This window comes from Sinocyclocheilus grahami, unplaced genomic scaffold (assembly GCF_001515645.1).
Source record: "Sinocyclocheilus grahami isolate Dianchi unplaced genomic scaffold, SAMN03320097.WGS_v1.1 scaffold356.1, whole genome shotgun sequence".
Classification (NCBI taxonomy): Eukaryota; Metazoa; Chordata; class Actinopteri; order Cypriniformes; family Cyprinidae; genus Sinocyclocheilus; species Sinocyclocheilus grahami.
The window spans coordinates 570,532-584,294 of record NW_015505535.1 but is presented as its reverse complement, the minus strand read 5'-3'; the positions used below and the strand labels follow the sequence as shown (position 1 = coordinate 584,294).

The window sequence follows — 13,763 nt, the reverse complement described above, 5'->3', positions numbered from 1 at the left end:
GGGCGTGTTAGAATGAGGCGTTTGTGGACAAGTCTTAACTTTTATAAAGAATATCTCTTTGAGTTTGAGACTTTAGTCTTTGCAGCTTTAGGGAACTTATCTATTCACGAACAGCTTGTAACACTCCAAAGAGAAAGGAAAACTTGAAATCGCATCATTTGACCCCTTTAAAAGGTTACTTCATTAAATTATCAAGTCAAGTCAAATAATCTGCTATTTAAGCCACTTGACAGTCAATGAGAGACTAACAAAACTATGAAAGATTATGCCATAATAATAAATCATGTCAAAAAAACAAGCATCACATCAATGATTATTTTCAGCACTATCTGTGGTATTTGATAACGTCAAGTTCTAAAGACCCTCACACCATCCAAGGTAGACCACATCAACCGAACCGCTCTACCAATTATCAGCTCGTCTCTTGAAGTGTCTCCATTATTGTATGTCAGGGCCATTATTCCCACAGAGGCCCAGGCCCGATCAGACCTCAGTTATCTCCCATCACACATACTCCGAGCCCTGGAGGCCCACTTACGCAGGGCATGATGTGTGGACCCGGGGGGAAGACTCCATCTCTGACACACAGAGACTCTCTAATTGTCTAACTGGATTTAGCCTCCGGTGTGAAATATCTCCAGAGGGGAAATGGAGAACGATAGAGACATAAAGAGAAATGGAGAGACAAAAAAGCATGAGGTGAGAAATGGCTCTACACAGCTAATTCAGTGGTCCTGACCTCTGCTCTCCTGTGGGAGATCTCATACCACACATCTATTCCAGATACACAGCAGACACGATGGCGGTAATGGAGATGACCCCAATATGGCCACAAGAGAGGAAAACGAACACATCGCATCGACCCTCTAACAGCCACAACCAAACACATTAACTGCTCGTTGAAGCCTCAGCGCTGCACGTCTCTCTGTGTGCTGATTGCCTGTAATGGAATCCAGCGGAGCTTCAGACACATGGCAAAATTCATTGCATCCAAAGCTATGAACCCAGGGTTCAAAAACTCACCAAACACCAATTGTGAGTAAATATTGGCACCTGGAGAGTGAATAAAAGGAGCTGACCCTGAACTTTATTAAGAACTGCAAAATAATACATGGTTTAGGTTCAATTGTGGGTCTGATTACCCACGATTGTTATGCAATACTCTGTGAGCTTTTGTAAACTTTTAAAATGACTATCTGTGTTGAAATTTAAGGCAGTATTTCTCTTAAAAATAAATGCTTGATTATTTATAAAAATTGAGAGAAGACTAAATGGAGAAACAGTGCCAAAATTAGCCAAAACTAATCATGATTTGCTAATACTTACTTTTGTTTGTTCTGTTGTTTTCCCGCTTAAAATGATCACTTAGGCCAAGCTATAAAAATTAAATGACGTTTTAGAAGACTAACTAAATTTAAAGTAAAATTGAGGATACAGGCAATACAATTAATAACCTATTAAAACAATATTCCCAAAATTCTCTGCTATGGTTACGTAATTTTGATCATTCAAAAAGAAATGTAGAAAACAAGTTTGACTCGACATTAAGCTACTTGCTGTATTTTGTCTTGAGCGCCATCATTAACTAATTTCAGTTTTGTCTGGGCGTTCATGGAGTCAAACCCAATACAATTCATTACAGATTTCTGTGGAAAAGGCTACATTTCCAAACTTCAAACTTCGTCACGAGATAAAACAGCGAATTTGCTCGCAATACAAAACGTATACAAAAAACAGCCTATATATTCAATACACCTTTTTCCTAAGTAACTGATGAGCGCCGCCATGAAGGATTCAAACTTCCGTTAGCATGCTGTCGTGTTCCGGTGATAAAGCGGTGTAAGATCGACTAGATGTCGCCTCATGTCATCTACTCACTCATTAAACTATGACAAGTGGGTTACTGCTGCAAAAAATGCCCATTGCGACACTGTAAAGTGATAAAAAACTATGGTGCCATGTGCTTTTTAAAACCATTTTCATATGTTTAACGTTATATCATCAGCTCAGAAAATTTGTTAATTTGACTAGAAACACCAAAGGCCGGAAATGTACGAGACTTCCGGAAAGAGATGGATAGCAGAGCTGCCAACTCTCACCCAGTCTGTTCTCATGCCCTCACGCCCCACGTCCTTTTCTCACGCAGATAAAAGCACCCATATTTAAAACTTTAATAACAGGATACTGGCGAAACAGATTTGGTAAAGGCTCCAGTGTGTCAAAAGTTTCTATTTACAATGTGTTTTTGTAGCATTGCGCAATGTAGCCAATCACAGACATGGCTGTTGATTTGAACACCTCTGATTGGACATTTTGTTCAAGTTGGTCCGAATTCACTCACCTCTAAACGCCGATTTTTTTCCTGCACGCTCGCAATTCCTCTCATTGTAACAAAATGTAGACATGATGTAAATAAGAGATTCATTGTGCAATTAAGAGAGCTTCATCAATAATAACGGAATATTGTGAGATTGCGATAAAGTGAAGCGAGTGACAGTTTTACATAATTTTATGTTAAAAACACAGTATCAATCATCATGATATTGACTACTAGGCATGTCCAGATGTCAGACAAAACTCTGCTGATAGGGCGTTTTTTAACAAAACATGCTTATTAATAACAAGCTGTATGCCTCATGCTGTGCATGCTCCACAGTTTGACTTGCTCCCTTTTATGCACCACCAGCAGTTGATAACCTCTATAGCCTATATAAATGATTAAATGTGCTAGCTTGTCATGAAGTACAAAAGTAGAACAGAGATGTGTATAAACAATCATGAATTAAAAATGTTTAGTCACTTTTTGTATTTGTATTTCATGCAGTTTAAGTACTTCAAAGCTGTACTAAACTGCTGGGAAAGCTACAAAATAAAATTGAGCTAATCAACAACAACAACAAGTGTGACAGCTATAGAGAAAGCAACTATTCATATTTCTTTATAAATATGTAATATTAAAAATAATCAGCTGTAATTTGCCAATTAAATTAAAATGGGAAAATAAACCACCAATGCTGTGTGTATACTGAATGATTATATAAACAGCTGCAGTTACAAGGTAGGCCTAGCCTACTTCAAAATTACCAGAGTGTCACACACACGGAAATGTCCTGTACTTTAAGTGTTTTTGTGTATTGTTAATATTTTGGTACAATATGAGTGGTCAATATTAACCATAATGAATCACTTAAAATAGATGTTACTAAAAGCTATATCATATAAAATTATCAAAGCTATCTGTCTGACAGGGCTGCCAATTCTCACGCATTCAGTGTGAGGCTTGCGCAGTTAAAGGGTTAGTTCACCCAAAAATTTCAATTCTGTCATTGATTACTCACCCTCATGTCGTTTCAAACCCGTAAGACCTTCGTTCATCTTCGGAACACAAATTAAGATATTTTTGATGGAAGCTGAGAGCTTGTCTGACCCTGCATAGACAGCAATACAACTGAAATGTTCCCAATTCCAGAAACGTAGCAAGGAGATCTGTAAAATAATCCATGTGACATCAGGGGTTCAACTGTAATTATACGAAGCTACGAGAATACTTTTTGTGCGTAAAGGGAAAAAAATAACGACTTTATTCAACAATTCGTGTCCTCCGCGTCACCCTGTAGCGCCATTTTGGAGAATATCCACTGGACGTTCTGTGTCAGCTGCGTCGTAATTATTTTTTTCTTTTGCACACAAAGTATTCTCATAGCTGGATTGGATGAACAGCATTCGAGTCATTAATGTGCCCCTGTGACCCAGTGTTTTGTATTACTGGGCTAAATTCATATGTTGCTTGGCAAACGTAAACAAGCTACAGTTAGGGACTTTCACACAGAATGCATTTTTGAGTTTAAAAACATGAGAATCCAGGGTAGTTGGATTTTTTAAAAAAGAAGTAAAAACAACATATAACGCAATACAATACAATGATGCAATACAATGATGATTGAGCGAAAATAAACAAACGTTCCTCAGAAACTGATGCATCATATTTGATATTTTAGCATGATTTTTCTGATAAAACCAAAGTTTCTTCAGTCCAGCAAGTGATCATTTTGAAATATTACATACAATATAAAAGTTATTCTTATCTTTAATTTATAAAAATCAGTAAAGATTTCACAGCAAAAAGACACGTGTACCACAACCCTTTAGGGAGATGCTTTTAGACTTACTAGAAGGCATTTTACTTAAAAAACTGAAAGCTTGTAGTACATTGTGTGCAACAGGTTTTTCAGCTGGCAACAATAGCTCATTTTATTTTTTAACTACCTACATTTAATAATGTCAGAGTTCAAGAACACAAAGCAAGTGGGAATATCTCACGTTTACTCGTGAGAGCATGTGTATCTTCTAAACCTCTGGTATAGCCTGAAGTTCAGAATAAAGAGCTTTAGAAATGGCTCAGAACATTGCTAAAATCTCAATATGTTATTATTAGTTAATAGTTCTAGAAAATTACTGTGGTTGACTGCACAGTAAATGCTGTGAATGCGGTGTTCACATCTGATTAAAACCATATGGACAGGTTGCCCAACTGGCTCCACATTCCTTTGTGTGAAGGTGGAGAATAAGCAAACAGAACCCCCTGGAAGACGTGTATCTGTTATCTGGTTCCCAAACATGATGCATTCCAGACTGTGCTGCACGGCCCTTAGTGGTAGTTAAACAGAACCCAGGCCAATTTATTTAAAATCAACAATATATTATATATTTCACTATATGCAATTTTTCTTCAGGACCATATGTAAATTTCTGACCTGTACAATTGATATTTCTCATTCTTTCGAAAGAATCCTGTTTGGTTAAAAGACTAGGAACATTCTCCAAGAAGACAAGTGATGATATGGGTGAAGCAAATCTTGAGCAAGACCATCACTGCTTTGATAGGCTTCTGTTGTTAGGGTTCAGAGCATTACGCTTGCGAGATAAATTCTCTCCTCTTCCATGCTTCCACTCTCTGTGTACAACCAGATAACGTTACTATGGAAACATGCAGCATCCAACCAATCAGCAATCAACACCCTCCCTCCGACCTGCTCCTCTCATGATATGCAAACAATTATTACCTTCAGCAGGAAAAATAAGAGTATGTGAGGTGGGATGTTTCCATGTCCTCATCTCACTGTCTGCAGTTTTCAGCCCAAGAACAGGAGGTCTATAAGAGTGATGTTTTCCATTGTGTGGGATTAATGCCTTGTGCAGAGTCAAATCCCACACACAAAAGCAGAGACAGACCCAACAGCACACATCACTGACTCTGGGAGTTAAATGCAGCTCAGAGGAAATGAATTTCCCTTACATTAACACAATTACATTACAGTCTAATGTGCTTTTGATGGCTTGAGCATGCCGTCTCTGAAAGTACTACATATTCACAGCACAATTATTCCACCCAGAATTGCCTTAATGAAAAATATACGGACATCCAGCAGTTAATCACTTGCTTGGTACTACATAAGTTATGGCTTGCTGGGGTCTGTGATTGGTTACAAATGATCAATAATTTGGACCGCAAGGCATTATGAACTCTCAGTTATTGCTATAGACATCAGTATCATTGCAACTAATTATTGACCACCATTCTTTATGCATGTTATTGATCGCTGCCACAAAAATTTAATGGATAATAATTAAAGGTAGCTTGAAGTCCTTCATTGTGGGAGAGTAAAACCCAAACAATAAAAACATTTAAACATTGGTAAACTTACATTCACAGTGCCATAATGTTAGAACAGCATCTGTTAGAAACAGCTGTGGTTATTCAGTCTCATACATAATATACAGCAGGGATCCTCAAATCTGGCCCACGAGATCCACTTTCCTGCAGAGTTTAGCTCTAACCCTAATCAAACACACCTGAGCATGCTAATCAATGTCTTCAGGATCATTAGAAAATCACAGGTAGCCGAGTTTGATCAGGGTTGGAGCTAAACTCTGCAGCGCATAAGACCTCCAGGGTAAGATTTGAGGAACCCTGATATCCAGTATTGTCCTGAGAACCCAACTCGGCAACATTGCACAGGATGAAATGTAGAAGAAACCTTAAAATAAATATTTTAATATAACCACATCAATCTGCGGTTGAAAATTGTCATCATTTTAAATATTCCAGATGCATATAACTTTTTTTTTTATTTAAATATTTTTCTATAATGTGGCCTGGGTGTATTGAGCTTAAAAATGAAAAAAAGTGGTCCATATAACTTGAGAACCAAATCTTCCAAAGCAATACATTTGTGACAGAAAAAGGCTTAAATGTAAACACCATGTGCTTAAAATCTTCATCTTCACCATAGTTCTCAAATCTCATTTGTGCATCTGCTCATTTTAAAAAGAATTGTATGTGCTCAAAAAAAAAAGGCCAGTCAATTCTCAAGTGTGTAGAACAAAAAAGGTAGTATCAGCCAAGTAACTGAAATTGGCCGCACACTAAGAAAAATCATTTTTAATACACTTTTTCACATGCAATTTTTTTTATTGTAAATAAATGTGTTTTGCAATAAAATACTACTTGACATTTCTTTGTAATTATGAAATGTACTAGCAATTTCTGAGTTAAAATTGTTTCTACACCATTTTTTCCAGTGTGTGTGTGCCTTATCTGAATTTAGAATTCAGATTTGGATTTATTTTGGGTGAACTAACTAACCCTTTATAGTTACACTGTTATAGAACGCAAATAACTTTTTTGCAACTCTAACAAATGTATTACTCACTTGTTGATTTATTTGAACCCACATACCAGTCATTTAAAAGCCAATTATTTGACCCTCAGTCTAATCAAAGCTAAGCAAAGCAATTTCTCACCCATTTCTACACTTTGATTTACTCCACATGCTTAAACCAGCACAATGGCTGAGCTTGTGGTACAAATTAGTTATTTGCAATGACTCGGCTGACTGACTCGGGCAGCATGTTTTATGAAGCACCCTCAAGGGCACCACTCCACATGCAGAGTTTTTTTCAAGCGCACACAAACCACCATCGCTTCAGGTTCTGTTGTTCTTGGTCAGCGAAGCCGCCGGTGCTTTTGCGAGTCATTGATTAATTGCGGTCATTAGGCGGCGAGAGAATGGCCTCACCTGGAGTTAGAGGTGGAAATCAACGGGAGATTAAAATGAATCACTCTGAAAAGCGACAGTACCGCCAGTAGCCTGCGGAGAGCAGGATGAAGAGGAGGGAATGAGTGAATATCTCAGTGAAAGTGTGTAGAACGATAGTAGTTGCATTTTTATTCAAAAATACATCACAAAAGCACACAAAAATAAGATGAGGATTTTACATGATGTGCAAACCAAACAAATAGAAAGAAAAAAAGTTATTGTTAGTACAGTTTTCTAAAGAAAACATCTACAGTTAATAATCATTGGTTGTCTCTTATTAGTAAGGAAAGTATCTATCTCTTTAAATGGCACTGTACAGAGAACCAGCCTACCCTCTACTGTAATGAAATACCAAATGGGCCCCATCCAAACAGAAAACAGATGATTCGGTTCAAGGATGTCAATTCACACAGCTAGCAGTAAAGGTTTGCTGATCAAAGATCTGATTTCCATGTTTACACTGGCATTAGTCTCCGTGTTTAAACAAGCTGAACTTATCTTGTAACAGCAACTCTATTCTTACAGGCTTAATAAATAAAAGCAAGGGAAATCGCAAGTGCGTGTGCTTTTGGGTAATGACAACATATGCATAATAAATGTTAATAATACCTTATCCATATGGTGGATGATTAGCCTGATCATGCTCTTGTCCTTCATCAAATTCATAGCCCGAGCGGCAGCATATTACAGCCGTAAAGACAAATAGTAACAGTAAATATATTTACACATTCAACAGGAACCCTGGTCAAAAGACAAGCAGATTGTGAAAAGACTGCTATTTGTGTACAAGAGACACACAAGACAGACAGACAGCATATAGTTGTCAGCATACACAATACCCTTCCATGAGACCAAATCCAGCATTTATGAGAAAAAAAAACTGTTCATTATACATCTATGAATATATCGAGTAATATTGGTCGCACAGAAACTGCCAACAAATCATGTAATGTTAAAATCTGCATTACTCATCCTTAATCAAAATATACTTTAAATGATGATTATTTTGTAATTGTAAGGTTATTTACCTTACACTGCTGATATGGACCCACCAGTGACACCAGTTCATTACACCCAAAGTTAAAAAAGGTACAGAGAGAACATCAGGATGACCCTGCGGGATGAAATATACAGTAACCCAAACAATAAGAATGACTGTTCCCTCAAGACTGGTGACACTCACTGTGGTGAATACGGTGACTTAAGAGTGTTAAGACTAATCCTAATCAATACACTATTCATAAACATTCAAGTCTTTTAAAAATGGACAATCTTTCATTAAGTCGACCTCCTTCAATTGGTTTAAATTGTGTAATCAACTAATCCTTCAGTAAAATGTCCTTCATCTAATAAATCAATTACAAACTAACATGTCAAATTGACAATCAGTTTTAAAGCGGGATGAGTTGAGCCAGGCCAAATGCAGGTTTGGGATTAGCATCTCCGAGACATCTGTGATCAGCTTTTCTGGCCTGGCGGGGGCAGAGGAGTGGTGGTGACTGGTGCCGTTGGCCTTCAAACTTGCCAAAGTCTGATTGCTCAGTGAACCATATTTTACCACCCAGCTTGAGTATCTTTTGAAATAAACCCTTTAATCTTATTTATTTTGATGACTACCACTATGCTGCAGGTTTGGGAGAAGTGGAGGTTTGTGTGTCACAAGCCAATCAACGCATAAACAAACAACCAATCAGAGACTTGAACACTAATCACACTGACATGTACCGATGGGGGTTTACAACTTCCAAATGGTCCATAAAAATCAAAGCAGGTTAAGAATCACAGTATTAGCTCATTGTCAGATAAATCAATTTCATGTTCATATATACACATCACATGTAAATAATTTTCAATCCAAACAAACGCTTTTATCTTTTTTAAAAACAATCTCATCCAGAAACCAAAGCCAACCCACATATTTTCCACAGACTTTGAGTAAATCTAAAGAGATAATAATTGTCATAGATAAATGGTTTAAAATTGCCTGAAAATGTTTCAAACTGAAAAAAAGCAAAAAGAATAACAAATAGCTTGGGAGTTTTTATATCTAAAGCCAAGAACTATGGTTTGTTCTACATACATTTCATTTAGTTCAATGGGTTTCATTTAATCTCTGGAGAACACTTAATAGGCAAACAATTCAAGTGCCTTGTATTAGATAGGGCCTTCTATTTTTAAAAAGAAAAAAAGAAAAAAACATCATGCATTGCATTATTTACAAAACAGGAGGAGGTGAATCAATCACCTTTCCGCATCCTATTGAATAAAGTTTTTTGTTAATGTTTGTTGAAGTTCTGTGAGTCAAATTGTATTATGAGAGATGGTACAGCTGAGTTCGACTCTCTGCAGAAACCTTAATTTGCTCCTTCACAAATTCCGCTAGAACAATGAATAGAATAGTGACAGTCTAAATTGTGTGGAGAACGATCCCAGTTCAGAATTACACAATGGACCCATCCCTGTTCTGGGCAGGGACCATGACAGGGATGGCCCCCATGCGGCTGAGGTTGGGGCCGGCCATTCTGCTGGGTGGGGGAATAGGGGCGTGACTAGGTGGCCTCACGTACTCTTCAGGGGGTATCTTGTCATATTGGGGCTTGGTGTACTCATGCAGGTTGGAGGGAGACATGGAGCCCAGAGAGGAGCGCTGGCTGCCCACGCTGGTGAAACTGCGTGCGGTGGAAACACGACTCTTTGGAGGGGGGACATCCTCTCTGTGGTAGGGAGGGAAAATAGTGTTCAATCAAAACCAGTGAGGGAACTCATCAGATTTTTTTCTGCACTTAAAAAAAAACATTTTACATACATTTTACAACTAACTGTAAATTGTCCCGAAATGGTCAAATTACAACATTTACATAGGTAATATACTCCTTTTCCTTTTTGCTTGATGGTTAGATCTCATAACTTTGTTGGTTGCACCATATGACTGATTTGGCAGACAAAATTTATGCAGTTTTGTTAATACACTACTGTGCAAAAGTTTTTTTAAAGGGGTCATATGATGCAATTTCAAATTTTCCTTTCTCTTTGGAGTGTTACAAGCTGTTCGTGCATAGATAAGATCCCTAAAGTTGCAAAGAGTTGACTGTTTTGTTGTGAAAGTGAAACTACTTTGTTTGGCCTTCCAAAAGAGGACGATATCCTGAGGAAATACATCAACTTTGCGCTGTGGATCGCCGGATCGGCTTTCACTGTGGACGAAGCGGAGTCCAGCCCGGGGTCGTCACATGTGGTTGCCGCAAGCCCGCTCCTTTGTCAAATCCGCCGGCCGCGCCGTTCTCAAGCCCGCCGGCCGTTCCTCACTCAAGCTCGCCCGCTCACTCTAGTGTTCTTTTTAGCAACGTCATATGACCCCTTTAAATGTTTTTGAAAAGTCTCATATGTTCACCAAGGTTGCATTTATTTGATCAAATACAGTAAAAATTGTAATATTGTGAAATATTGCTGCAACTTAAAATAACAGTTTTCTATTTCATTATTTTAAAATGTAAATTTTTATTTTTTTGGATGAACTGTTAAAAAGAGCAGTATTTGTTAGAACATTTTTCTTTTTTCTAACAATGTAGCAGTACTTACTCAATTTAATGCATCCTTGCTGAATAACAGTGTTAATTTCTTAAAAAAAAAAAAAACAACCTCAAAAAAGCAAACTGCCATGTTTATTGAAAAAGACTATGCCAAGCTAATAAATAAATAAAAGCAACATAACTAGGCAATTTTCAAAAAAAAAAAAAAAGTTAAATCTCACTGAAATACAACCATTTTTTGTTGAGTTTGAAAGCATGCTTCATTAGAAAGTCAAAACCCCTTCATTGTGTACAGGTCAATTCAAACAAAACATCTCCCTCTGCCCCATAATCTCACTTTGACACAGGCAGGAATGGGCACAAAGAGGCTAGAATTACAGCCGAGTCCAGATTGTTTGTTTTGTTTTGGTGCTTTGCCACTCAGGCCTCATATTGGCTGAATAAGGCTATGGATGGATTTCCAGTATAGCCCATGGGGCCTGCTCTTCCCCAATCCTCCAAATTAACAAGTATTCAGCAGCAATAATCCATTACAGCACAGAACACAGCAAACGAGAGCGAGACAGCGGGGTCTCCGCTAAGAGAAGCTGGCTTATTTGGATAATCCTCTTTTGTCATGGCCTATGTGCTCCCAGACAGAGTGTCCAGCACTGGGGTCCAAGGGGGGCCTAATACAGGGCCTGACCCACAGCCTGCCCCTTCACAGAGAGGAATGCCATTTCAATAGTTCGGGGGAACGAGAGAGGGAGGCACTGACAGAGCAGGAATCGACTGAACAAACAAACGCACAGAACTGATTACACCAGCCTTTCATTTGAAGACAAAAGGGGTAAGAGGGGAAGAGTGACGCCATCACTAGTCAGTTTCGCTGGCCATCATCAGTGAGCACAGGGCAGGCCTGTGATTGGATGAAGAGGCTGAGTGAATCATACAGTCATAGGGACAGTGACATGTACCAAATGGCATCTGGGCCAAGAGCTCCCTTTCTCTTTCATTCTTGTTCCTTTCGTTATTAGGCTGAAGACCGTTGGCTCCAAACAGCATGTCAGTTGGGAGAAGCAGGTGTTCTTATAATTCAGTGTGTTTCTGGGTGAATTACACTAACAGGTGTTTTTCTCAAGAACTCTTTATTTATATGATTAAATGGGGTCTTCTTGGAAAAGGTTCACATAGACATGCCTATGGATTACGTTCAAGTGTGTGTGTAGTACCTGATCTCATAGGCAATCTCCTTCTCGTACTTCTTCTTGTTACGGGCACGGCAGCAGCAGAAGAGGAGGAGGGCGAGAAGAATGAGAACCAGCAGAATGCAGATTACTACACCTGCGATGACGCCAGCTGTGTTTGGGGCTGCAAAGGGACAGAGAGAAAGAGACTTTGAGAGAAACAAGTTTAGAGTCTAAGACATTACCCATAAGCCCATTCACCACATCACTGTAATCAGACAATGAGCGAATGACAAAGATGCACCACCTTGGATGTTGGCTGAAATTCAGACTATGCTATTTTAATCTTAAAAGAGGAATAGGCAGGCTTATGAAGACTTACGTTGTGTGATGTTGACCTCCACCAAACACTCTTCTGTTCCAACACGGTTTTTAGCAATGCATTTGTATGTTCCTGAAGCTACCTCAGTCGCGTTCCTCAGACTCATGGTGCCCCCGACTGGATCTGTGCACAGCAGCAGACAAATTCTTTATTTTAACGGAGGCATTTGACAGAGTATGACAGTTTATCAAAATTGTAAAAATAAATAAATAAAAATTCAAGGTACATGAGACAAAGGAATTTACCCAGCACTGCCAGGGGCGGCAGCAGTTTATTGCCTGTGGTTCTTTCCCACACGTACTGAAGTGGTTGTGTGCCCTCCACAGAGCTACACCTCAACACCATATCTTTCCCTGCATGAGTCTGACCCTCTGCATAACATCTGGGTTTAGAGGGGCGCACTGTGGAAGAGGAAACAGGAAGATGAGATCATTAGAAAAAAAGAAAAAAAACTACTAAAAGGGCCAGCAGCTTCATGTATAAATGCTATATTTGAGATATTCCAATTTGCAGACTTATCAGTCAGCAATATAAATCGTTCTAATCACATGGTGAAATTAATTAATTGTTTGTGAATAAAATTTGAATAATATTTTTTAATAATTAGTAGTAGTAGTAGTAGTAGTAGTAGTAGTAGCCACCTTGGATGTTGGCTGAAATTCAGACTATGCTATTTTAATCTTAAAAGAGGAATAGGCAGGCTTATGAAGACTTACGTTGTGTGATGTTGACCTCCACCAAACACTCTTCTGTTCCAACACGGTTTTTAGCAATGCATTTGTATGTTCCTGAAGCTACCTCAGTCGCGTTCCTCAGACTCATGGTGCCCCCGACTGGATCTGTGCACAGCAGCAGACAAATTCTTTATTTTAACGGAGGCATTTGACAGAGTATGACAGTTTATCAAAATTGTAAAAATAAATAAATAAAAATTCAAGGTACATGAGACAAAGGAATTTACCCAGCACTGCCAGGGGCGGCAGCAGTTTATTGCCTGTGGTTCTTTCCCACACGTACTGAAGTGGTTGTGTGCCCTCCACAGAGCTACACCTCAACACCATATCTTTCCCTGCATGAGTCTGACCCTCTGCATAACATCTGGGTTTAGAGGGGCGCACTGTGGAAGAGGAAACAGGAAGATGAGATCATTAGAAAAAAAGAAAAAAAACTACTAAAAGGGCCAGCAGCTTCATGTATAAATGCTATATTTGAGATATTCCAATTTGCAGACTTATCAGTCAGCAATATAAATCGTTCTAATCACATGGTGAAATTAATTAATTGTTTGTGAATAAAATTTGAATAATATTTTTTTAATAATTAGTAGTAGTAGTAGTAGTAGTAGTAGTAGTAGTAGTAAGAACAAAGTATTTAAGTTAACAACAAAAAAAATTTACTGCATAAAAGATAAAAAAGGTTACAAGATATCATGCTAAAGATTCCTAAAAACATCTGTACAAAGTGTATATTGTCTTGTGCATATAAATCTACGCAGTACATATGAGTTAGGGCTGGACAATAATTCAATATCAATATGTGATATAATTTTTTTCAATAACGGTGATATGATTTTTAAACACATTTC

At 38.3% G+C, this 13,763-nt stretch overlaps 1 protein-coding gene across 1 annotated transcript in view; it reads right to left on the bottom strand.

Annotated features, from left to right (window-relative positions):
- Positions 1 to 7,202: 7,202 nt before the first annotated feature.
- The window catches only part of cxadr (CXADR Ig-like cell adhesion molecule), an 88,138-nt gene continuing 81,577 nt past the window's right edge, over positions 7,203 to 13,763 (bottom strand). Inside the window, exons 4-7 of the mRNA XM_016229708.1 lie at positions 13,140 to 13,295; positions 12,895 to 13,017; positions 11,842 to 11,980; positions 7,203 to 9,814 (exon numbers count right to left, since the gene is read on the bottom strand). Coding sequence (XP_016085194.1) covers positions 9,541 to 9,814; positions 11,842 to 11,980; positions 12,895 to 13,017; positions 13,140 to 13,295 — 692 coding nt within the window. The 3' untranslated portion in view covers positions 7,203 to 9,540. The remainder of the gene's footprint in view (positions 9,815 to 11,841; positions 11,981 to 12,894; positions 13,018 to 13,139; positions 13,296 to 13,763) is intronic.